This window comes from Anarhichas minor, unplaced genomic scaffold, assembly GCF_050575085.1.
Source record: "Anarhichas minor isolate MPS153535 unplaced genomic scaffold, ASM5057508v1 ptg000028l, whole genome shotgun sequence".
NCBI classification, from domain to species: domain Eukaryota; kingdom Metazoa; phylum Chordata; class Actinopteri; order Perciformes; family Anarhichadidae; genus Anarhichas; species Anarhichas minor.
This window is the reverse complement of record NW_027466474.1, coordinates 11835221-11861216: the sequence shown is the minus strand read 5'-3', so window position 1 is coordinate 11861216 and position 25996 is coordinate 11835221. Positions and strand designations below refer to the sequence as shown.

Sequence of the window (25996 nt, the reverse complement as noted above, 5' to 3'; positions counted from 1 at the left end):
GACATAGCAGCGGGGTCAACCAAAGGCATTTATATTCACATGATGTCTCACTGTGTCTCTTCCCAGGATAACCAGACAGACAGCGGGATGGTTCTGGCTTCCGAAGAATTCGAGAGAATTGAACACGAGCACAGCGGCGCCGTCTCAAAAAGGTTAACCACACGAAGGCTTTGATCGATACCGCCGCCTGAAGCTGAAAGAGAAGCAGAGGATATATACAGCCAGGAATTTAGACACAGTACAGAGTCAATATGAGAAAACAGGCTTGTAGAATCACAGCCTAATATGTAGTGAAGCTACAGTAGAGTTGCAATTGACGTAAGCATCAGCAGAGCTAATTTAAGCATGGGTGAGTAGGAAGGAACAGTCTGAGTCATTTGACAGTTTTGAGAAGCAGGCTCAACAATGATCTAAAAAAGCAGTAAAAAGTGATTTGCTAAACGGGAAGAATGAGACACATTTATCCAGCAACTCACTCCTACTTACAGCAAAGGTGTCGGAGAAACCTTTTAAGAGCCGCTCTGACGTGATTTCAGGATTAATCACAGGTGCACTCAGAGCAAGAAAGGCCAATCAGACGCAAGGATTTCACCAGCCCTCCGCTCCATTGTTCAACAATGAAACAGCGAGATCTAGTACCACATCGACAAGGACGGCAAGAACGAGTGGTGCAACACTGTATATAAAGTGTCTGGATATAACAGCTTACCAGCAAGCAGAAAGATATAAACATTCATTATTACCACCTCAGGTTAGTCTTAAACACCTTAAGTAAAAAAAAAATAAAAAAAAGAGTATGATAAATAGCTTTCATTCTTACTCATATGGAATAGGGCTTACAATGTCCAAAATGTTTGTTATTGTCAACTAATCCCATGAAAAGACCCAAACAAACAATGCGTTTTTCACTTTCCCACTGAATCCAACAGAAGACAAAAATAATTAGTCAAGAATAATTGAGTTTATTAAAAAAAAAAAAAGGCTAAATAACTTCCTCTATCAGGCACTGTCGTGGTTTTATCAAGCATAACTAAAATGTTGTATTTGTTGGGGACTATTTTTAGTGTGTGAGTATTTACGGTACCATACTACAGTGCACATGTTCACCCAGTGACATCAGTGTGGCTCCGTGACGTGTTTTAATAGTTTTTGGACAACAATGGAGCTCTATGTTAGAGAAAATAAGCCACATTAGGCGACACAGAGAACATTTGTTAGTAGGATCAGTTGGTCTTTCATGAGATTTGTTGACGATAAGGAAAATGCAGAGTCACCAGACTTATACTCTGAGCCCCAATTTCCACTTTTAGCAGTTACAGGTTCAGAGCTTAAAGATGGACCAGAGCAACTTTGGTCTTTAACTAACGTCCCTGTTGAGAAACAATTCATGTTCATGAACTCAAAATGTCCAACACACCTACAGTACAGGTACCTGTAGACTTTATATCCTGATTGCTTATTTCTAAACAGCATTTTTGTTGTTTTTTGTTCTATTCCCAGTCGTATGGGCAGCAGCAGCAGCACAGAGCCGCTGACAGCCTCCCATGGTTCCCTGGGTCGAAGCAGTGGCGCCGGCAGCTCCAGGCACCGTCCCAACTTCTTCAGCCAGCTTTCAGGACAGACCTTCTACAACAACGAGTACGGACACCTGTCCGAGGAAGGCTTCTGCGACTTCTTCTCCTCGCCTGACGCTCCCTGCCTGGCCTCCTCCAACGTGTAATCTAACCAAAGATGCAGCTCGAGAGAATATAAGGGGGTTGAAATAGTGGGACAGGTCAGGTCAAGGGAGGCGTGTAGGTTTTAGTAACATGTAACTAGTCCTTTATAAATGAAGATCAGGTTATAGATCCTTGGGACCAGAGCTCACCTCTACTCATCTCTTCCTCTCGGGCGGCTGCCTCAACAAACAGACTGAGCTATATGTGCCTGAAGATCCTCTAACCAGCCACTGGGTGGCAGCATTATGACACAAACAAACCTGAAGTATTTTCTTTTCACACATTTAGAATTTTATCTTTTATATAGAGTATTCTTCCTTCATTTGTACAAACTACGACTAAAATGGGGAGAAATAAAGAAATGCATCTTGTCATTGAGTGGAGGCGGTGAAGCTTGATTACGACTCCATTAACATTAATTAAAAGTGACGGAGGTAAACGGAGGACGTAGGGCGAATAAAAAAAAAGGAGTGAGTCACGCTAAGCACCTCTTATCAGAGCTGGACGTAAGCATGACAGCTGTGACAGTTTAACACCCTCTTACATGCTCACATCACAAACGTCAACCTGCAGGGTGTTGATTCTGGCTGCCAGTGAGCAGCTTCTGGGTGCAAAGTCCTCGTTGTACACACACCATTACTCGTTGTACACACACTATTACAGCTACTAGAGCTCAGTTCATGTTTCAAAATCAGAGGTCGAAATGTTCCATTTTCAGCTTCTATGAATAATTGTTGATTCCTGGATACATTTAGGTAAACTGTCAGTTTCAGGTGAAAAGGCAGACAACTTTGATGCGAAATAATCGTCTTTTAAAGCAGCAGCTCACTTCATTCTTAAAAGCAGCACTCCCTGACTAACTCTTTTAGAGTTTATTATAAAATGATAGGGATAGTACTCCCTCTTAGACTTGTAAAAGACCAAATCCTTAAAACTGAGGAAATAAAACTTGTCGAACGGCTGGCAGCTGGCTTATAGAAACCTGAACACATGGAGCACACAACAGTGATTTCTATGGTGCCTTTACTTGAGGAACACATAGCATTACAGAGCAATTTGAGGCGGAACAGGAAGTGGATGACCTTAGCAGTAGAAAGAGTAGTTTCTAAGGGCTCGTGATTATCACTGTTCTCCATCAGAGAGTCTTTTAAAACAGTACAAAAGAAAGAAAAATGACCAAAGAGGACAAACACCTTGGCCTACAAGTTCTCTCCTTACAAAACCAAATCTTCTTTACAATTTACAACGTCATAGAAACTCAATGAGTTCACGTATCATTTGCTCTCTTTGAAAAAAAACTGACATTCACTATATTTATGCAGTAATTCAAATGCATTGGGGGAAAAGCCAAAACTGGGAATATCAAACAGCATTGATGAAATATTGGTATAAATTGACTGAAAGATAAACAATGATCAATGTATTAAAAAAAAGAAATCTCTTAAAAAGTGAATCTACAAAACAAGTTGTAACAGCAGCCGTTGAACCAGACGCATGAGAGCTGATGGTAACCCTGTGCGGTGGAAGAGTAAACCCAAAGGCACATGCAGTGAATACTGGAGATACAGTAAGAGGTCACATGATTCAAAATGCAGTTTTATGGACAGCGTGACCTACGGAAACACTTTAAAGTTCAGTCCGGTCTTATCAACCAGAACATTTCCTTCAAATGATAATTCCCTTTTTGAGGCTTACAAACAAAACAAGTACAGTTAGACCAATACTGTTTTTTAAACGTTTTAAAATGACTTTAAACACTTCGTTATGTCTGTAAATCATTCAGCCATAACTTGAAAACTTCCCTATGATTGAATATATGTGGGGATTTGTGTCAAATTGTGCACCAAACTTAAAAAAAAAAAAAATTGAATGTGAGATTTTTGTTTTTTTTATACTTCAAAGAAAATCGTGTACAGACTTCAAATACCCAGCCTGGTTGAACCCTGACACACAGTACTTGATCTCCACAGTAACAAAAGAGCTTCCCTCTCCTCTCCTCTCCTCTCCCGACACTGAAGACGGAGGAAGCAGACATGTGATAGTCTGCGTCCACACGTCATCAGAGCAGATGGAGCCTGAGAGGAGCTTAAGTAACTGAGACGCAGCCGTGTAGCCTGGTAGTTAGATCGAGTGCCGGAGCCACTCCGTTGGTCGCTTTGGAGCAACCTCCAACAGGAAGTGGGTTAGAGCAGGATTGGATTCAGCTAACAGGCTAACAACTTTGCACTTATAAATAAGATGTAGGGAGGAGTCGGGAGCAGTCCTCATGACATTTTCCCAATCTGGATCTTCTTCCAGGCCTCTGAAGCGGTGAATATACAGGAGTCGATGATTCCTGCGACTGTGAACGTCCCGCCGACGATGGCACAGATCTACAGGAAACACAAGTCACTCCGTCAGTCTCACCGGTAAAAAAAAAAAAACGTTGTTCTCCTCTGGCTAGAAATTGCTCAACAATCAGCTGCTTGTGATCACGTTAAATCACAACACATTTCACTGACACCTCAGTATGTGCTGGAATCCAGCAAAGAGTCCTGCTGCAGCTTGACTCATAATCTTAAACCGTGACTCATAATCGCACGATGCTTACAGTCATGTCCTACACATGCCAATTTAATCCTGACCGCATTATCAGTCAGAAGGAAACCTTGCCGATGAGGTGGTACAGGCTCGGCCAAAATTCCTCAACCGATAAGGTCGAGTGGGGAGAGGAGGCGGAGAACGAGAAAAGAAGAATGCAGGAGGTCAAATGTACAGATTAAATAACCAAATATAACCTTTTTTTAAAACTGGTAGATGGTTATCTTTGGAAAGAGCCAGGCTATCTGTTTCCAGTCTCTATGCTAAGCTAAGCTAACCGGCTCTCCACCAGCTCCTGAGGGGAATATATGCCTCTGTAGCTGCTGAACGCTCCACTTTGGCCACCAGCTAGCTGCTAACTCTGTCTGTCTGCTGTTTGTTGCTGGGTGTCAGTTTATCAGAGCCATGCACCATCGATAAGAGTGAACCAAAACTTTAAAGCTGCCAGCTGTTGATCCAAAACAACGAGCTGAAAGATGCTAAACAATTAAAAGATTGTGTTTAAAGCCTAAAATCCCAGTTTTTACTGTATTCAAGACCTCTTCAAGACTTTGAATTAAAACAAATTGACTTTATTTGAACTAAGATATTTTTGTTCAGGCGAATCCCAGAGGAGGATTAACTCACTGTTGTGATGAAGCGGTAGACGGGCTGTCTCCTCTCTGTGTACTTGACTGTGATTGGACTGAGGTCGTACCGGAACCAGATGGCCGGGATGATTCTGCCCGTGTGGCTGTAAGCAACGTACTCCTGTGAAAAAAAAGAAAAAAAAAAGAAAGCGTGTTACAAACTTTAATCATTTTTGGAGCTGCACGTGGCGAGAAAAATTGATTTAATAAACAGACGTTTCAACCCATTGTGTTGAGAAATCAATTTTCGAGCAATCTTGTTATTTCATTCTCATCTCCGGTGGTGGCAGCGGCGGCGTTTATGAGTCATTATAGAATAGCTTTCAGATGAAGTCACTAAAAAGTCATAAATGATCCATTGAAAATGAATCTTGGCTCAATAAATCTGATGAAGTAAGTAAGAGGAGGCTACAATGTGTTACGCAATAACATCGACATCAGTGAATTCATTTAAATCGCATTACTGCAAAAAAAAAAAAAAACTAAATTCACCTAAAGAAAAAAAGACTGACACTGAAGACACTGACACACTATTCTTTATTTATGCTGATTTTGGAATAATCTGCTCAGGCCCTCATCCTCCTCGATTCACAGCTGACCTGCGCTGTTATTACTCCAAACTCCAAAGCAGCTGTCCATCAACACAGTTCTAGGAAGTGTGTTTATGGTTTGTTGACATCTGGGGAGCGTTTCCAGTCACTAGGGGCGAGCTTTCACTTCCGGGTGAGTGCACAAGTTAACGCGGCAAAACACGCTCTGGCCATATGTTGGGATGGTCCCGCTGCTGCCTCGACATGTGCAGAAACAACGTACGACGCAGAGGGTTAGGATCTAACAGGTGAGGGGAAAGGGAACACGGGATGATGGGAGGGAGACTGCACCTTGTTGGCTACCGTGTACTGGTAGGAGAACCTCTGTTTGCCCGATAGGTCTTCATACACCGTCGGTACAATCTTCAGGATGTAGTCATGCGAGGCCAGAGCTGCAAGAGAAGTAAAGTTACAAGTTAAAGTGTCCAAAAATGGATGTAGTTTTGATCACGACGCAGCTGCCTGGAGCCTTTCCATCCGAGATGCAAAGTCAGCTGTGATTCCACTTTGGATTCAAAAGACGTCCCACTGGGTGTCTCGTTTCATTGCACCACACCACGCCTTACATAAAAGTCACGCAGTGGATACGAGGGGTACATGTGCAGCGTGCATACGTACGATTAGACGACAGCCTGTCAGCCCCTCCTAACGCATTGAAGGCTCCTTGTACTTTTAGTACCTGCGTGGCAAAAGAGAGAGAAGAGATCCGTGTTCAGCCTTGATACCGTTAGATTTTATCAATGTCCATTTTTCCCCACGGTGTGTTTTAGTGCGAGTCCCGACCTGGAGCTTTTCTCCAAAGGCCAACTTGTGGATGTTGTGAGTCATGTCCGGGCTTTGGGGCTGCGCTGTAGCGCTGTGCGTCGACACATGGAAGTTTCCTGGTACCTGAAGACACACAGACACACAGACACACACACACACACACACACAGAGCGAGGTAAGTTAATGTGAGCACCTGCAACACATTTAGTTAACTAATGACCGAGTCTAAACACACGCGCGAGATTGGTTGGAAACCAAATGGCCCTTGTGTCTGGAAGAAAAATCCACTTTAACACGTTTCACAATATTTCCAAATATTCCACAAGCAAGAGTGTTAAATGGACAACTGCTGGGTTAATCATTTTAAATGGACTGGAAAGACTGACGCACACGATGGAGGTAGGACAAACAGGGCTTCCCGGGGCCCAGACTGCAGACGTAACTGAAGCCGATCCCAGAGCTCTTAAATTGAACATAACTCAATTTAGACTGGAGGAGGAAGCAGGTCGGCTTCATTCGTCTCAGACGGGGGGCTCTATGTTTATCTCAAGTCCAAGACAAAAAAACAACATATAGTCTGAGAGTTTATGTCCCACAAAAGATCCTAATCCAATCTATCATAATGTAATTACTGGGCACAGGGGGGGAAAAAACTAACTTTAGGTTTTCTCTGAGGCAGATCAGCCATTTAAACCTCATACAGTGTGTGAGTGTGTGTGTGTGTGTGTGTGTGTGTGTGTGTGTGTGGGTTATTCTTCTTCTCCTCTCTACTATGTGGTGATGAGGCCTTACTTTGTTGATGGTGAACTCTCCCTCAAAGCGACAACCGTCCCCCTGGTTGAGAGGAATCTTCATGGAGTTGTCTATGTGACCGACCTCGTGGCGGCCCATCTCATCCTGGATGTCCAAACCCACCACTGAAGAAACAGGGAGACATGGGAGACAGTTAAATATAGAATGAAGAAGAGACAATATGACACTAAATAATAAGCTGGTTCCAAACTTTTACCATTTTCAGTGCTGAGACAATTAATCAAACAATATAAATTAATCAACTACTATCTTAATTTGTTAAGCACAAATACCCAACTATGGCTGCATCTAACACTTAGTTTGTCAATTAATTACTTATTTTGTCATGACTGATCAACTTGTTTCAGCTTTACACCAAAAACTGTTTTTCTCAATTCTGTACAATAAGCTTGATCTTTATTTTAGTCTTTGAGTTCAATGAAATGAAAGAAACTATATGCCAGCGCTCACACAGACACACAATGATGAATACATGTCAAAACAAACATCATTATAAATAGAAAATAAGTCAATTATAGAAGTCGCCTGGCATTTTTCCAGGTTTCTTTGGACACTTTATGGACCAAACAATTAATTGATTAATCAAAGAAATGCTTGATAGTGAGAATAATCATTAGCTGCAGCTCTCATTTCTTTTACAGGCAAAAAACTAAAACAAGCACTTTTTTTATTTTTTATTAACAGTGGAAGAGAAGAATAAAGAGAGAAACTCTGCAGAGAGTGACCCGCAGAGTAAACACACAGAGTCCAAACAGACCACCTATCCTGCCTGCCTGTCTGTGTTTTTCCATCTAGACTTCACTGACCCCCCCCCCCCCTCCCCCCCCTCCCCTCCTGCAGGCCGCCGCGTGTTGGCACACTGGCAGTGGCCTATTTTCAGAGCCGGGCTGCGCTGTGTGTTGGCTAGCAGTGCAGAGAGGGACGTCTGCTGGACCTGTGCTCAAAACCTCCACATGCCGTCTGTCTGACCTTTGACATTCAAGACAACTTCGGCTCCCCCTCCGTCTCTCCGTCTCTCAAAACACAGCGCACAAACACTAGTCAAGTGTGCCACTGTGAGTGCGTCTGAGCCGGTCGCTTCTCCTTTTTAAGACATTTACAACGAGAAGAGTGTTCATGTAAAGTGGGGGGGGGGGGGGCGGGATGAGAATTATTATACAGTTATTACACGCAGTTCTGCTTTTCCATGAAGTCACAAATCAAGACCTGGCAACCCGTAAAAGGTCAGTGGAGGGAGACGGTGTTTAAATCCGGAACAGCAGAGCAGAGCAGATAAACAGTAAAAAGGGATGGAAATGATTTCTCCCTCCGAGTAAATTTGTAATGGATGACAACCTGTTTGGAGGCCCGGAAAAATATATGTACAATATTAACTCGCCGGGAGGACGCTGAGAAACATTTCTACTCATTACATGCAGCTGCCGAGTGGTTAGACCAGCGTGTGCACTTAAAGAGGGCCCCACATTTCTGCAAATAAACAACCACCATACATACAATCACAGAGAGCTTTAATTGGAAATGGCATGAGACCGCCCTTGTTAAGGCATGCCATGAGTGAGGTCGTCTGAACACATGGCCAACAGCTGTGCGTCTGCATGCCAAAGCCTCTCTCGCAGAAATCCGGCAGCATTTATTAGCTTTGCCATTTTTGGATATCGCTTGAATCGAACAAATGTGTGTTTTCTGTGCTGCCAGAGCCTCGCCAATTTGTGCACACGCGTGTGTGTCATTGGGCATAGTTTCTGACGGGAGTCATGAGGAGCAAATAACCAGTGACGGCTCTCCGTCCCCGCCCACTTCTCTGACATCGAAGCACAGCGGAGGAGCCGAGAAGTCAAACTCTGATCACGGCCGTGTGGCCGCACGGGATCAAACGGAGGCAACACAGACGGGAGGCCGGCCTTAGATCTCGTGTTATCTGGGTAGCCGTGTATGCAAACCATTATGTAGCTTTACTACTTCTTTATGAGAGTCTTGCTCTCTATCTAAGGCATCATTTATCTTTTCATTTAGCATGGTAAGCATGATACGGTCTGATGAAGCAGGAAAACAAAACCATAAAAAAGGCCCACATTAAAAAAAAAAAAGAAGAGAGCACACAAAGAGGAAGTGTATTGCAAAGAAATGGTGTACGGTTGTATATATTATTATATTATTATATACTCACAATCACAGTGTAAGTGTGGCAAACTGACGTTTAAACTCACTTCTATCTTCCCACCACTGTTTTTATCTGGATCATCCACATACAGTTCATTTACTCTGTAATGGACAGAGAAGAGACAAATGGTTAGGTAAGCTTGAACCAAACTTTTAATGAGAAGGAAAAAAAAAAACAGTCAATTAGAGCAAAAGAAGACGACTAACATCTGTGAGAGTAATTTCCTTCCTGTTACACCCACCCCGCCGCCTCCCCTAGTCATCCCTTATTACACATGACCATGAGACTGATGCATGCACAAAGACAATTTCCTGTGCGAAAGCTGCCTCCATTCATCGGTTACAACACGGGCCGAGCAGAACACGTCATAACGAGGGCATCGACATTCATCGTCAGCTCCCCCGTCTTGTACATATTTCAGCGGATCCTGAGCCCGCGGGGCAACAAACGAACCGTCCTCTTGGCGTTTGTGTTTCAGCCGCGGACTAATTCGGAGATTTGATGCCTGCGATACCTACATTTCTGTGGCTATGAAGCCCGTCAGCTCGGACAGGAACAGGAAGAGGATGAAGATGCAGCAGAGGATGGAAACTGTGGACAGAGAGGAGGAAAGTTAGAATGGACACCTTGTTTAAACGCTTCACTCACTGCTGATCTTACACATGGCATTTATTTCACATTCATCTCAAGTTACACCGACATTGCAAGGGGTGATGCAAACCAAATGGGCCGGGTTGTTCCAGCCTTTGGGAATGGCTGACCTAAGATATTCACATTAATTAAATCACAGCGGCCATAAAGAATGTCCCTAAATAGCAGTTTTACTGGCGGTGTTAACCCTGCCATTACGCAGGTTTTTAAAAGACCCTCCTTCACTGATTGTACATTAAATACCAGCACAACAGGCAGCCATTACAGCAGATCAGCTCTAAAAGAGGTGAGCTCATGCTACACAGACCCTACAAACAGCTCTTTTTTTTGGTTTCCTTCAACAAACTCACACACCGACAATCCACCCCTCCCCCCCCCGACTAAAAATGGCTCTTACAAAGAAGACTAAACGCTAGACAGAAACCAAATTAGGAATATTAACCTTAAATAATAAGTGTTTTTGTTCAGTCTGAGCCTAAATAAAGCCCGGGCTTAAAAAGGAGAAGCTCAGGATGCCCGTTTCATTTCATGTGTCAAACTAATCAGGTCACATTAAACGTTGTCATGTGTTCGCTAAGATAAATATGGAAGGAACTGATCTGTGGTCTAACCGGTCTGACGAGAGCCTCGGTCAGAGAAGCGCTCTCTCAGCAGGTGAGGCGTGTTTACGTGGCAACTGTCTCCTAGGACCTCACAGTCACATGACCTTGTGGTTGGCAACGCCCAACCTGCGGCTGGCGGAGGCTTTACATAAAGTAATGTTTAACCAACAAACAATAGGGAGTGTCGCCATGACACACAGGTCACCGATTCAGGTTCATAAGAAGACTAATTCTTCCCCGGGGCTTCAAAGGAAGGGGATTACTAAAGATCAGCGTGATGGGCTGCTACCGTTTGAAACCGCTCCACAACGGAAATACTGACAAGCCGAATGATTTGCAAAAGACCTCACGTGAACGGTCTTGGTTTTAACTGGAGCTCATCCTTGCCAGGGCTCACACACCATGTCAGGAAATGGGCTCAAAAAGTTGCTTAATTCCAACAGAGAGCTTGTGAGACAAAGAATCGGACACAGTAACACCATGAATCACACCGTTTCAGATTGTTGCACTGCCCAAGGCTCATTTTCTCACACGCACACACACACAAACATATATTATGACAACAACAGATGGATACATTATGTCCAGAGACCACTGTTATTGTCCAAAGTAAGTACCGTAAAGATTTTACCCAAAAGGAATGGGGCCCTAAAACAGAACAAAAGCAGACGGGGTCAAATATTCGGCCTTTTGTGAAGAGGGGAGACTCAGAACCACACGAGTCCTGATGCGAGTCGACCCGCCGAGGGTGAAGCAGTAACAGTCTAATATCCAAATCAACCCGATGCCCTCACCCCTAGACAGTGGCTGGAGACAGGAAGGGTGTTGATTGTGCACAGGAAGAACTTCCATCCATTTCCTCGTGGGCGACAAATAAAAACCCCCCGCGTGTATATCTTTAGCAAAGCCATTCTCTTCCCTGTCATCCAGGAAGGTGTTTGTAATCCGTGTTAAACTGTCCACTATCCAGTGACAGCACTGCCTATCCGTGATGTCATCAAGTTTGTTTTTTGGGGTTCGTCATTCTGTTCATCAGCTGACCAATGAATAACCAATACTAGGAGATGACTAAGTGGAGCCAAAAGGTGTGCCATTGGGTCTTTTTTTGTCTTGAATGAAGTGAATAATCAATACAGCTCCATGATTACATATCGATGACGAGCAGGAAATTACATAACCCGATTCAGATTGCCACTGGTTCTTCTTCTCTCAGGTGCCTGAGGCGATGGCCATTAACATTCTTACCAAACTAGTTTGCGCTGTAACAGGTACTCCCTGTGCTCAGGACGCACCTCTGCGCAGGCAGGTACTTGAACTACAGCTGTTCTCGCCTGCCTAAACTGTTTCCAATTCAGCCACCTCCCTAAAACGACACAGCATGCTAAACAGTAATCGCAGTAGCTGACGTGTCAAAACAACAAGTTGTGGTCATAATATGACGCTGGAACCAATAGCTACTTAGCTAAGCTTGGCACAAAAATTGGAAACAGCTAAATCAGACCACCAGCTCACTAATTATCGCATTACATCTCACTTGTTTAATACGCGCATTAATGGAGGTGTAAAAGCAATAAAACTTGTCGTGTGAATTTGTTACAAGCGGCTGGAGGATTGTTACCTTCACACAGAACGAGGCTAGCTGTTTCCCTCCGTTTTCAGCCGTTGTGCTAAGCTAAACCCACCGTCAACTGGCGGTAGTTTCATATTTTAAGTGCAGACATGAGAGTGGTATCAATCAAGTGTGTGTATTTTAGGTTTGACACTGAATGGGGAAATAGAACTTCATTGGACCAAACTTACTTGTATACATTTTACATGATTAACCCAACATACATATGTGGACGAGTGGGCAACTAAAACTTGATTAAACAAAAACATCCAAATAAGAAACACCCACAAATAACGCTCATAATCTGGGCCTGTTGTGGGTGAAGGACTACTCACTGAAAGCTCCCGTGTATGTGGGCTGGGTGAGATCTTTTGGCACTTTCCTGTAGATATCGAATCTGAGGAGAGAAAGGAAGAAAGAGAAGTGAGAAAAAAAGAAGAGAAAAGAAAATGTAAACACTACGTGCTGAGAAGAGAAGAACACTCTGTACCAACAAGGCTGCGCAATATTACGAAAGAGTGGTGGAATGTTAGTTCTGGACCACCGCCACTATACACAACAGGTCCAGACACCCGGCAACACACACACACACACACACACATTTTACAGGGTAACACCTCTTCGTTTGAATGTGTGCTCTGTGATCCTGACCTGACCTCAACAAAAGTCTATGACGCTCAACCAACATATACACAGGAAAACACAAAGCCGACAACACACACACACACACACCAGTGAAAAGAGACACACTTGAATCATAAACACAACTGCAGTAACACAACTTTAAATTATATAGTTTTCTCTTCTGGAAGTTACTGTACAATTACATACAGCGACACCAGCAGTGAAGGATTCAAGCTGGCACAATCCGACTTTATTCTCGTTTAAATCTTCAACTTGACATTTCTCGCTTTGACTTTTCAGACTGTGTGTGTGAATCAGAAGCGGAGGAGGATCATCGCAACCTGACATAATCCACTCTCTTATGAAATATTGTTTCTCAGCTTGAAAAAGCTGAAAAAGTGTGTGTGTGGGGGGGGGGGGGGGAGAGACATACCTGCTACTCAACACCAAAACTATTTAAGTTCATGAGTTCTCGCACATGTCCTTTTTGGGCAGTGAAACATTTTCGACCCCAAACTTCATCGCTGACCAACCCCACCCGCTCCCTCTTCCTCGCTCTCACGCTCACTCCCCTTACTCATCTCCGTCCCAACACACTCACATCTGTTCGCGTTCCTTCCGCCGAGAGCGGTCGGTGAAATAACCCCAGCTGATGCGTAGCAGGACAGGGGGAGGAAGTGGGAGGGACGGCTTCCTGTCCAGCCCAGATCCCGCTGCTTCTCTTGTTTTGCCTCAACTTTCACTCCTTTTGTTTTCGTCTAGCGCTCAAGGACCCCCTGTATCCTAAACACCTCAGCCAGCTCCCCTTGGTCTCCGTTTCAGGATCATAATAACATCGAGGGTAACACACTTCCTGGATGTAAAGCTCTAGTGTGCAGAGGGAGGGTCTCTTTCCTCCCGTCCTCTCCAAAGTCTACTAGTTCTGATGATTTCCATATTTCTGACTTCAGTTCAAGGATTGCATGCTCACCTTAACTGTCACTTTTAATGCATTTTAAATAGATCTTGGTTGTATCATATCACACAAAAACCAGCCATGTACGTATAAAATCATGTACATTTTTGCACACTGCACGCCACTTGCCACCACTTTTGAGGATCCTCACTTCTTGCTGTAGGATCACACAAACACCTATTTTTAGCAGTCACAGTTTTTCCCTCTGCTAAATTCGAATACGTGCGAGGAAACTAAATCTCACTCGTCTGGTCAGTCGCGACGCGAGATGGAAACTGATGCTACGCATGTGAACTATAAAAATAGTCTCCGATGGATGTTACTGTACAGTCTTGTTATATCTGGACACACGGTCTGAATTGCACTTCAGGTTAAGGGCAAATATACCGATATGGCATCGCAGCACTATCACCCAAACCGGTCCACAGATGATACACTCAACCCTAACACGGGCGTTCAAAGTCTGTCCATCGATTTCATCAGGATTGTGAAATACGCGGACGACAGCACAATTGTAGGACTGATGTCGAGAGACGATGAAGACGTCTACAGACTGGAGGTAGAGAAGTCAGACTACTGGTTCAGGGAAAATGCCCAGAAGGAAAAAAAAAAAAGAGACTTCTGACATTATCCTTGACTTCAGAATAAAACAACCAATAGAGGAACTAATTTCATCTACAGCGAAACAATTATAAAAAACAACTAGACAATGCACTTTTTACACATTTTTATTTAAATAAAATATACGATAACTCCAGTAAAGCGTAATTTGTATTACACCAGTTGTTTTTAAATATACGACATCAATATATCTTCGTTCAATTAAACTTATATATGATACGGCAGCATTTGAAATGCAAAAAAATGAAGTTGTTTTGTGAAGAAATACATTCAGTATTTCTTTAACGCATCATGATGATTTAAAATGTCCTGATTGAAATGCATCATTCTTAAATACTTAATATGATTAAATAGTTCACGTAACCTATCGAATACACTCTGGCTCACTTATTTCCAGGTTGGATGAGAACTCAGTTTCCCTTAATCTTCTCTGCTCAGAACACTTTGTATTCATGAATACTAAAGCTCACTCTCCAGAGTTCAGCTCTCGGTGCGTTGCTGATGTTTGTAATTTCCTGAATTACAGTCAACACACCTCCCTCCGTCACTGCTCAGTCTTCTGCAAGGAGGGCTCACGTGTTATTAGTGAGGACATGGTGTACCAGCATCCCTCTGTTGACACCACAGGGCTTCTTTTCAAGAAAGGGCGAAATAGACCATATGCCTCGCCAAATGAGTCATGGTGAGTCAGAAGTTCATTCTCTTTTATGTATTGCAGCAGCAGAAGGCAGATAACGGATGTTTATGATGAACGTTCTTCTTCTCACTTTTGATCACGAGCTATAAGCAGCACACGTGCCTACGCCTCTCTTTTACGTAGGGCTTCAATTCAATCACCTGCCGGAAGTTTACGACAAGTATCACAACAGCAAACAGTCGCTCGTCACGGCCAAGATGAAAAGACATGGCATCTATTGACACCGAGCATCCTTACTGAAGTCACCGTGGTCTGATTATTCGAGGAGCAAACACATTACGTCATCAGGTTAGCGCAAAACCAAACTCCGCGTGTGTCAATAAATGACATAATCTGAGGGTCAATTAAACTTGGGGATAAAAGCCTTTCAGTTATTCACTCAGATGAGCTGATGTCATTCTATCCTCATCATTAGAAGCGGGTCTTTGTCTATATTACTGCTGAAGAACCAGTCAAGAGCAGCAGAGGAAGACAATACATTCAGCTATATGTTATTCCAGCGTTATTACCATTTTAGGTCCTGTGTCGTGGGGGAAGGCATTTCAGAACATTCACATCCAGTCCGATATGTGTTTAGTAATAACACATCAGCAAGATGTGTATAGAGGAAGCACTTTAAGAAAACTCTTCCTAAGATGGTTGGTTTATGGATGCGAATGCAGTCACTCTGTTTCAAACAAATATTTTAAGTACATTTTAAAGGATAAAGTCGGTGATATTCTATATTTTCATCAACAAAGAGTCGAAAACCAACAATAACTGATCCAACTAACAAGCAACCAAAGCAATTCTGCGGCTGTAAACACGCCCGAGAACACCAAGCGTGTATTAATCCGCAGCTGAAAATAGTCCTAAACAAATGCATTAACACCAGTTTAAGTAATGTTTTCTTAAAAACTACAATACCCAGCTGTTTTAGGAAATGACTAAGCTTTCTTTAACAATAAAAACAATATATTTGTGAGAGACACAGACAGCGAGCATAAAGTAACGACAGGTACATTAACATTAACACAATGCTGGTCTTTCCACGCGATTTGTTGACAATCAGGAAAGGAATAAAACCAGCGGAAACACTTTTATAGTCAATCAACTGCTGGTGTTGGTGAATATATTTAGTCGTCACAGACAACAAAGCGTTCTGGGAATACACGCTGCCCTAGCTCATGGTGTAATCTACAGTAATCTATGTTGCTACACACTCTCACGCTGGCGACTAACCCCCGTGTGTTTCTGAACTAGTTAGTTGGTCAATCAAACTAATTCCAGCTGTTGCAATGCAGGTTTTTGTACGATCGAGTGAGAGAAGCCTCTGAACGGGACATGACCACTTGATAACCCTGTGACACACCCGCTCTCACACAACCCTCACACATAGGTCATCTACTGCTGCAATGCAAACGAGAGTTACGCCAGATCCTGTATGTTGGTAGGTTCAACACAGCTGTGGCCTGAAAGACGAGAGTAACTGTGACAGACGTCTCCAGTGTGCTACCCAGGGCTGCGACTGACCACCGGGTTCAAAGTGAAATTTACAAATAGCTCGTTATGTCCGATCAACAGCCCAAAACCCCCCAAAATGTTAGATTTACAGTTCTACAAAACACAGAAAAGCAGCAACGCCTCACATTGGAGAAACTGGAATAAGATGTTTAGAATTGTTGCTTTAAAACAAGTGAAATTATAAATTGTTGGTTGCAGTTGTACTTTACTTTCTTATCAAATGGAAGGATATGTGGCTGCGACCACAAGAGTTTGACAGATTACCAGTCAGTACAGTATCACTGCCCAAATTAGGAAGTCCCCACACTCCTATATTTTGATAAGGGCGTGCTCTATTGACAGTTCCAACAGCCCTGAAGGTGTGACTATTGTCTCTGTGTCTGATAACCCACGGTATCTATAGGTTAGTGGAATCGTCAGGTGTATTGCGTGTTTTTGACTGTTTATTGGTAGCTAATGAATCTGAATGCCTTTACCCTTTTCTGTGTACTGTGATGATTATAGAGCATGGGTTTGTGAAGAAGACTAGATCAGGCCATCGCGTTTGTTTCGTAAAACAATGTGACCGTCACTATGCCCTGAGGCTTCACGTGTTAGAAACATTAGGACGCATCGGGGGATGGATGAGGACGTCTGCACATGCGCAGCCAGGAACCCTCACATTAAATAAAACTCTTGTGAGCGTACCTGAACACCACTCCACGGAGTCAACACAAACTCTGCACCCCATGCGACGATGTGGCCCATTCATGCCACATGTTAAACACCACTGTTACAACTTTGACCCGCTCATTTAGTGGGCGATGCTTCTGCCAGCCCTTAATTCACAGACTGTGAAAACACCGCCATTGATCCCTTCATACCTCATCCCAAAATGAACGGAAGCTCCGTACTCACCTCCTAACATCGAAAGGCATGATGCTAGCACGTTTAACAGGGGGGGGGGATTAGCGGACAAAGCTGCGGACAAAGCTACACACAACGGGCTAACACAGAGCTCTCTTCAATGCTACCGGTTGTTCATCGGTACCGGGCTGACGTCAGCTTAGTACGCTTTGCAAAAGCCGATTGGCTGAAAAGCTACTTCCGGTTTTCTCTGATTCTACTTCCGGCTGCGACGTTTTTATCAGGTTTGTGTTAATAAACGTTCGTTGAAAACTTTCTAGTATTAAAAAAAATCATAATAGAAGCGATTAAAATAATACAAACAAAGAGCTTTTTTTTCCTCCGTTTTATTACATAATTTCTTTAGGGACCATGTACACAAAACATGAATATCATAGAGAGAAGAGATGTTTCGCATCAGATGTAACCAGTCACTTTCCATATGCAGCACCTAGGCAATCAATACATTATAGGGTGGTCTAGGGTAATACTCAGTAATACAGTATAGTATAGGCTTAAAAAGAATCTTTATCAACATTAAAATAATGTGTGCGTAATCCATCTGTTATTCCTTGGCCAGATATTCAAAAGGCATCCTAAAATAGTATAAAAAGACATATATAGATGTATATGACCAATATAATAAATATGCACCAAATAGTAGCTTACAGTAGTATACTATATAATTTAGGCGTAGTTGAAAACACATTTTGAAGTGTTTATAAATGTATCTGTTACTGTAACTCCTCATGTGAAACCTAGCTGGTGCAACTGGGGATTGACAATATAATGTAATACAACAACATAATATAGTTGTGAGTGATTCTTATACATATGATATCATATCTTATACCTTATATCTGCTTACATCTACATTCATGTGCATTATAAATGATTTATTAAGTATTACTTAAAGTAAAGTGTTACCAACCTGTGGTCAGAGTAACTGCTGTGCATTCTGGACCGTTTTTTAAGTTTGCAGACAAACAGCGGACCATAAACCATGTGAGACGTTTTTTATTAAAATTCATGCGGTGAAGTCTAATGCCCCCATTGGCCCCAATCCCACCAGCTACACTGTTTGAATGACACACAAAAAAAGTCTTGGAACATTGTCAGAAAAGCTTGCAAATTATTCATCAACATGTATTACTTGTTAGTGCAAATGGGTAACAGGGTAGAACGTGTAGTGCTTGGTGAGTTGACTATAAGATTGGCAAGTTAATTTGTGTGTGGGTTTAAAGTTTCAACAATACTAAATGTTCCCATTACGGTTATCCATTTTCATGTAACTGATACAGAGGTACTTTTCAACTATGTGTTCCCATCATAACCCAGAAACAGAGAGCTGTATGCTTTGATGATGTTGAAAAAATATGTCATCTCCATCAGTTCAGGTTTTTCCCATGCTTTTTTTTTTGTTCTCCCCACACTCAAATAGACTGTACATGAAACTAAACATTTTTGTCTCAAATAAATTGTTTGTTGTCGAGACACTAGAAGACAGGATAGGCCCTGTGTTTTCCCACTGATGGCTCAGCTGTTGCCTGTAGTGACAATGACAGTAAACAGGCAGGGATGACAGCAAGTGACAGCGAGGTCGGACCGCAGAAAATGCCTCTGTGTCGTCCTCTGTTTCACTTCCCTTTCTGGGTGAGAGAGAGCTACGGTTGGTTACGGGCCATAATTAAGGAACTCCAAAACAGAGCAATAACTCAGGCTATATGCAAATATTCACACTCAGACACACCCAGACAGGTTTGTATTCTGGGAGGACATTTGTGCGGATAAATGTCCACACTTATAGAAGAAGAGTTTTTTGTTAATGAAATGAATGTTTTGGTTTCAATCATACATGGTCTTATTTGCTGGTTATCATGGCCCTTTTCTACTTCATGGAAATACACAATTGCTTCACCAGGCCCCTTCTAGCTGTTATTGCCTACAACGTCACCAGGTGTTTGATTTCTTTCCTACCTTCCAGCACGTAAAGCCGTCGCTCTATGACTGGAAGGGAAGATGCATTTGAGGACAAAATGTTTGGTACAGAGTGTTTTCAGAGCCCCGTTTAACCCGCCTCCATAGTGTGTAACATTCCAGCATGTGTCAAACAGTTGACTCATCTCACAGGACTGTGAGGTTAAACCGGCTGGAGAGTTTTTACACTTTGTTGTGATTGGTTAAGTTTATGTCTTTAAAGCCTCCCCTCCCCCTATCTCTCTCTCTCTCTCTCTCTCTCTCTCTCTATGTGTGTGTCTGTATGTACTGTAAGATATGTCCCAACAGTACTCGTCTTCAAGTTTGCTGAGTAAACATTTATTTCACAACAAAACAATGCCGGCATGACTCTGCTTTGCAGTTTCAAAACCCCCTCTTGTCACTAGACGCCTATTGTCTGTCAATAATGATCCTCCTGTTTCCATATTATGACACTGCCCATGAGTCAGAAAACCACACGAATGAACGAATCAAAAAGGGTTTCCCACAGTGATTGTAGGCTCATCATTCTTGATTTTTAAAATAAACTTTTTTTGGTGGTCAAAAACTCCTCCGTTTTGATTTAGGCCACAAATGAAACAGAAGGGGGCAGGTCAAGAGATCTCCATCTGCTGTTGTCTTCCTGGTAGACCATGTTTTGTTTCTCAGCATGTGGAAATTTACTGGACTTCAGATTTCTATACAGTGATTAACTTTTATGGTTAGCCTTTGCTCTCGGGGCATTGAACACTATGTACCTCTGACTAATAAAAACAAAGAATAAACCTTTATGGCCCCCATGGCCTATATTTACTTATTATCTTGTTATTTGTCAACTCTCAGCTGAAGAGGCAAAATAGAAATCTAATTAAACACTAACATCATGGAAAATTTGGCAAATTCCTTATTTGCTGACACACGGACATTTTACGCAAACGGTTGGTAATTTGGAAACATAAGATTCATGAATTCTACACGCGTTTATAAAAGATAAAACGAAAACAAAAATAGACTCCAGTGTCCCAGTCAAAACGTTCTTGACACCGCGTGCCCGCGTACGTGCTGTGCGTGCTGTGCGCAAGAAATGTCCAGCATGTGCACGAGCCCCTTCCTGCTCTAGGGGAGGAGAGGGGGGGGAGGGAGGAGCACGGGGGTGGGGGAATGACGTCTGCAGTGCTGGCAGGAAGCCAAGAAGGGCGGTCCACCTGACGTTAGTGCCTTCTCATTCACAGGCACGAGCCGTATATAAACGCTCTTCAAAGCGCTCAGAGGCAGAAGCAGCTCACTGTGAAGTTGTATATACTAAACTTTTAAAGAAGAACCTAAAAACTACCGGATACACTCAAACAAGAGGAAAGGACTAGCTTCGATAGTCTTAAAACTTTGTTTAAACCGTTTTGTTTTCTCTGAACAAATAACCGGAACAAAGGACTCGCCGCTTCAAACATTACTTTTGGGGGAAAACCTAAACTTCTGTTTAACTGCCGTACAAGCTTTATGTATCTGGATTTACTATTTAAATCCCGCCGTCCTACTATGGTCATAATGGAGGTCCCCACCATCCACTGTGAGTCCCTCCGTTGCTTGTTGGAGGACGAGGTCCCGGGCTGCCTGGTGCTGGACTGCCGCTCCTTCCTGTCCTTCAACTCGTCCCACATATCGGGCTCTACCAACGTGCGCTTCAGCACCATAGTGCGCCGGAGAGCCAGGGGAGGTCTAGGACTTGAGCACATTGTCCCCAACGAGGACACAAGGAACCGACTCCTGTCCGGGGAGTACCAGTCGGTCGTGCTGCTCGACGACCGCAGTTCGGACTTAAGCCAGGCGAAGAAAGACGGGACGTTGATGCTCGCTGTTACGGCCCTGCGTCGCGACCCCTGTGGAGCCCGGGTTTTTATTCTCAAAGGTAAGGGAGAGATGAGAAAACACAGGTCTCTTACTGCCTCACGCAATTCTTTCACTGTATCCTAACAACGGGGCAACAAATGCGGATTACAGCTGTCACCATACCAGCTGGTGCTGGAGTAAACAATGTTCCAAAATAGACCCGTGAGCAGTTGTCACCCTGTTGGAGACCCATATTTAAACGTGGCTGTGCCTCGGTGCTGTGATCTGATAGACATGTATTGTTTCTCCCCTTCGCAGGTGGTTTTGAGACCTTTTCCACAGAGTATCCAGATACGTGTACCAGAGCCTCCCCTCCACAGGGGCTTAGTTTGCCCCTGAGCTCCAGCCACCCTGAGAGTGCAGACCCAAGCTGTAGTCCATGCAATACTCCTTTATACGACCAGGTCAGTATCTTTAATTGATTGAGTACACACCACAGATACTCAATAGCACACGTTTGTGTCTTACTTCCTGTTGTAGTGTTTTGGTGCTGACTGAATGGGGTTGCTTTGTTTACTTTCTTTCTGTGTAGGGGGGTCCAGTGGAGATCTTGCCTTTCCTGTACCTTGGCAGTGCTTACCATGCTTCAAGAAAAGACATGCTGGACATGTTGGGGATCACCGCTCTGATCAACGTCTCGGCCAACTGTCCCAACCACTTTGTGGACTCCTTCCTCTACAAGAGCATCCCGGTGGAGGACAACCACAAAGCCGACATCAGCTCCTGGTTCAGCGAGGCAATCGAGTTTATCGGTGAGTAACGTCCATCATCTTTACCCCCTTCACGCTCCCTCAACTGCCAAATGTGAGCGCCTATCACAGCTGTCACCACCAGAGCCCATTGACTGACCCCCCCCCCTTGCTTTACAACACTCTTTGACTGCTGGATTTAAATTTTAAAAAGTTCCCTCCCAAACCGACCAGCTGGCTCGGCAGGGGCCATAATGGTGGTTACATCATCAGCACCTCTCAGGATGCCCCCCTTTGAATGGAGTGCGAGGCCGACGGCCCCAAACTAGTTTTGTAGTGGGGAGGCTGGCTGGGCTTGAATGGCTCCCCTCCACGCCACTCTTTGTTCTGGCTAGACAAAAGGCAATTTCTCCTCTCTCACTGTCGGCCTTCCTCCCAGATCAATACCCCCAGCAGGGGTCTGTTCCCCCTCTTTTGTCCATTCAGACGGCCTCCTTTGGGAATAACCCCCCACAAGCTCACACCCTGCACCCCTCCTGCCTGTGTTCCTGTGTCTTAATGAGCGCTGTTGAATTTAAATAGCAACTGAAAGTGTTGCAAGGACTTTTGTGTTTTTGCCTTCCTGTGACAGGCAGACTTTAAACCTCTATTCTTTGCAAATGCATTTCACCACCTGATAGATGTTTACAGTGAACTAATGTTGCTTTCTCTTGTCTCCCCCCCCCCCCCCCCTCTCCACACAGACTCGGTGAGAAATAAAGGAGGCCGTGTGTTTGTGCACTGTCAAGCAGGCATCTCCCGCTCTGCCACCATTTGCCTTGCCTACCTCATGCGGACCAACCGCGTGAAGCTGGACGAGGCCTTCGAGTTTGTCAAGCAGCGCCGCAGCATCATCTCCCCCAACTTCAGCTTCATGGGTCAGCTCCTCCAGTTCGAGTCCCAGGTCCTGGCCTCGTCTACCTGCTCCTCGGAGGCGGGCAGTCCAGCAATCGGCAACAACAGCACGGTCTTCAATTTCCCAGTCTCGATCCCTGTACACACCGCAGCTGGTCAGCTGTCATTCCTCCACAGTCCCATCACCACCTCTCCCAGCTGCTGAGGACGGTGTGGGGAGCACAGACTTTGTTTGGACTTGAACTGAAACTCACAAGTGCCTCCGCTAAGAGCACTGCCAAAAACGCGGGCCTGATTATCAGCCGTTTAATCGTGATACTGGTATCACTGGACAGAATGGGAGCTAGTATTTAGGGTCAGTTCATTTGACTCTGTGGCCTGCTGGCCAAATCGCTGTAGGCTGGCCTCATCATTTCAAAGGGAGAATAGACTACCAGCAGGCAGTACACATGTTGTGCCTCATAATGTGAACGTTGTAATCCTAGATGACTTGGGAAATGACTGAAAGGGTAGTTGAGATTATTCTCGTAGAGGAAGTTAAGAAGTATCTGAATATTCTTTATTCAACGGATCGATTTTTTTTTTTTTTTTTTTTTTGAAATTTTTATTTCATGAAGGTAAATGCTTTTGATAATCGTAATCATTTTTAACAAAATGGAGAGGGCTGACAGTTGTCTCAGGAATGTTGACTTATCCTCTCACATGTCCATTTAGATTTTTGTACTGGCTGAAGAAAGCCACGTCAACCCATTGCCCAACATGGCATGGAAGTTACTCCTCCACGTGACGAACAATGAATGTATCCCCCCCCCCCCCCCCCCCCCCCCTCTTTTCAGTGTAGATGTGGCAGGAATCTTCATGCTCAGTTTGAGAGTTGAATTGGTTGACAATTCAAATGCAAATGCCTGCCTTTCAAAGACTCCATGAAACCTTGACGATCCTGACGCGTTGGTGGAAATGGACCATTAAATACCTCATGTTTCTGTACTGCAGCGCTGAGACGGACGGAACCCCAAAACTACTCAAATGGGGACACGTAGTCCTCTGTGCCTGCATTCTGACATATTTATTGAACTAAAGTAATATATTTTTGCATACGTTTGTTGAAATGTTGTTTTTATACATTTAATAAATCTAACCTGACTTTTGTACTCCGTTGAATGTTCACTTTCTTACATCTTATGTCTGACTGAAGATGTATTCACCAGTGGCTGATAATGCACCTTGACTTGCAAATCATTTAAGACAACACACATGTAGTTGTATAATAACTGTCACAATCTACCCATATACCACTTACTCTAGCTACTTTGAGGTAGCTAATACATAAAACAATGTGGCATCTTCAGGTTATAATTATTCCAATTAAGTCCAAAATGAAAAGCAAATATATAATCTTAATGTCTCCCAAAAGTAATTGAATTCTCTTCATCCATCCTTTCAAATAAATATGTGTTCATGTATGTGGCCATTAGTACAAACATTTTAGGGTTGCAGCTGACTAACCAAGGCCATCGCAATTTCCCAAAGACCATGTTGTCTTTCAAATTGCTTGTTTTTCGTGACCAACATTCCAAAACCCAGACATTTAAATATAATAGAAGGCTAATACAACCAGCAAATCTCCACATTTTAAATGACGGTGTTTCTAAAAAAATTACTTTTATTCATCTATCATCAAAACAGTTACATTTTCTGTTGTCCGACTTGGTTTCAGTTGTAAAAATTGATCTGTTTATGTATTCAACAAATGAAAGTTTCTTAATTTGAATGTCTATGAATCAAAACGACTGCAATGCGACGAAACAAAGCCGACGTAAAACTGGCCTGCTGGCCTGTCAGACACATCTTTGTGCACATCTTTCCCTGTTTTGTTCCATGTGTTGGAATCCTATCGTATATCTGCATAAAGATTTTGCCCACATTAGAGGCATGATGTCATGGCGTCGGCCATTGTTCAGGCCACACTCCCCCTCTATGAACCCATCTGAGACCAGGGCAGCAGCAGGAGGCTTAAAGAATCAGCCAAGGAGCCCTCCCTCTGCGGCCACAATAGGAGCAGCTGCAAGGCGTTTGGGAAAAGTGTGACAACTAAAGAGCATTCAGGGCTCATTCAAGCACCGGCCCTGTGTGCCCTGCCTCCCACACCAATGGGGGAGGTGGAGACAGAGACGGCCCTTAAGGGAAAGGAATATGTTTGGTTTACAAATTAGCCAAAACATTGGCTTTGACCCTGGGTGGGGTGTGAGAAAAAGGAGAAACAACTTTCTCCAGACGTGATGGTGATGATACCCTAAGGCCTTACATAACAACATTTAATGAAACTAAGGTTTTGGAGTGGGGGGGGGACCTTACATTTTAGTAACTCTTTCACTTTGAATATGGGGATTCTGACAGATGACAAAATGTATTCTTTAGACTGACACCCACTTCTTATCTGACAGCAATGCAAATGATTGTCTCTGAAATGAAACATCACAAGTGACGCTGCCTCTGTGATGAAAGGCTTATTCATTACCTCACCAGCTCCCTCAGACAAGCTGTGGTTTTGGTGACATATGTGCGACTCCCCCCACCCCCCCAAACTAGCCCACCCGCCTTTGTGTCTTTAGACTTCCTGTTGTCCTGTTGGCAGGAGTGTGTGTGTGTGTGTGTGTGAAAGCTGTTGGGCATCTTTTATGATCTGATGAGGGAGCCTAGAAGGGAAAAAAGCCCTCAGCCAGGTCAGAGACATTAAAGCATTGTGATTTCAAGTGTGTGTGTGAGAGACAATGTCAAGGTGCTATCTGCGCAAACATCTTTTTAATAAGCGAGCTTTTAGTCAGAGACAGGATGCTGTATTTCATTAACTTCGATAGTCTATAGCTCCAGCATCTCAGCCAGGTCTGATACCAGGCGAGCAGTGTTTTCTCCCTTTATGACTGGATTATATTCAAAAATGAAAGTACAATCTTGCATACATTTATTTATTTCTGATATATATGTTTCTTATCATATCCTTAAATGTTTAGTCACTATCAGTCAGTCAGAAATGACCGTAACAACATTTGCCAGTATCACTAAGTTGTCAATTGGTTGCTCCATCTAGCAACTGAGCTCCGACTCAGCTTCAAAGTCATTTTAATTGACACAATCCAGAGCAAACG

At 43.5% G+C, this 25996-nt stretch overlaps 3 protein-coding genes across 3 annotated transcripts in view; 2 read left to right on the top strand and 1 right to left on the bottom strand.

Annotated features, from left to right (window-relative positions):
- Positions 1-1986, top strand: part of flt4 (fms related receptor tyrosine kinase 4) — a 39259-nt gene extending 37273 nt beyond the window's left edge. The window contains exons 29-30 of the mRNA XM_076103353.1: positions 67-152; positions 1501-1986. Coding sequence (XP_075959468.1) covers positions 67-152; positions 1501-1720 — 306 coding nt within the window. The 3' untranslated portion in view covers positions 1721-1986. The remainder of the gene's footprint in view (positions 1-66; positions 153-1500) is intronic.
- Positions 1987-2724: 738 nt separating this feature from the next.
- Positions 2725-17572, bottom strand: ergic1 (endoplasmic reticulum-golgi intermediate compartment 1). Its single transcript, XM_076103354.1, has 10 exons — positions 17416-17572; positions 12454-12515; positions 9775-9847; positions 9263-9357; positions 7075-7199; positions 6301-6405; positions 6136-6196; positions 5809-5909; positions 4926-5048; positions 2725-4090 (listed from the first exon to the last, which is right to left on the bottom strand). Exons 1-10 carry the CDS (start codon positions 17433-17435, stop codon positions 3983-3985), a joined length of 873 nt encoding a protein of 290 aa, XP_075959469.1. The 5' UTR covers positions 17436-17572; the 3' UTR covers positions 2725-3982.
- A 3064-nt stretch (positions 17573-20636) lies between these two features.
- Positions 20637-24001, top strand: dusp1 (dual specificity phosphatase 1). Its single transcript, XM_076103607.1, has 4 exons — positions 20637-21286; positions 21526-21671; positions 21800-22019; positions 22700-24001. Exons 1-4 carry the CDS (start codon positions 20878-20880, stop codon positions 23053-23055), a joined length of 1131 nt encoding a protein of 376 aa, XP_075959722.1. The 5' UTR covers positions 20637-20877; the 3' UTR covers positions 23056-24001.
- The last annotated feature ends 1995 nt before the right edge of the window (positions 24002-25996 follow it).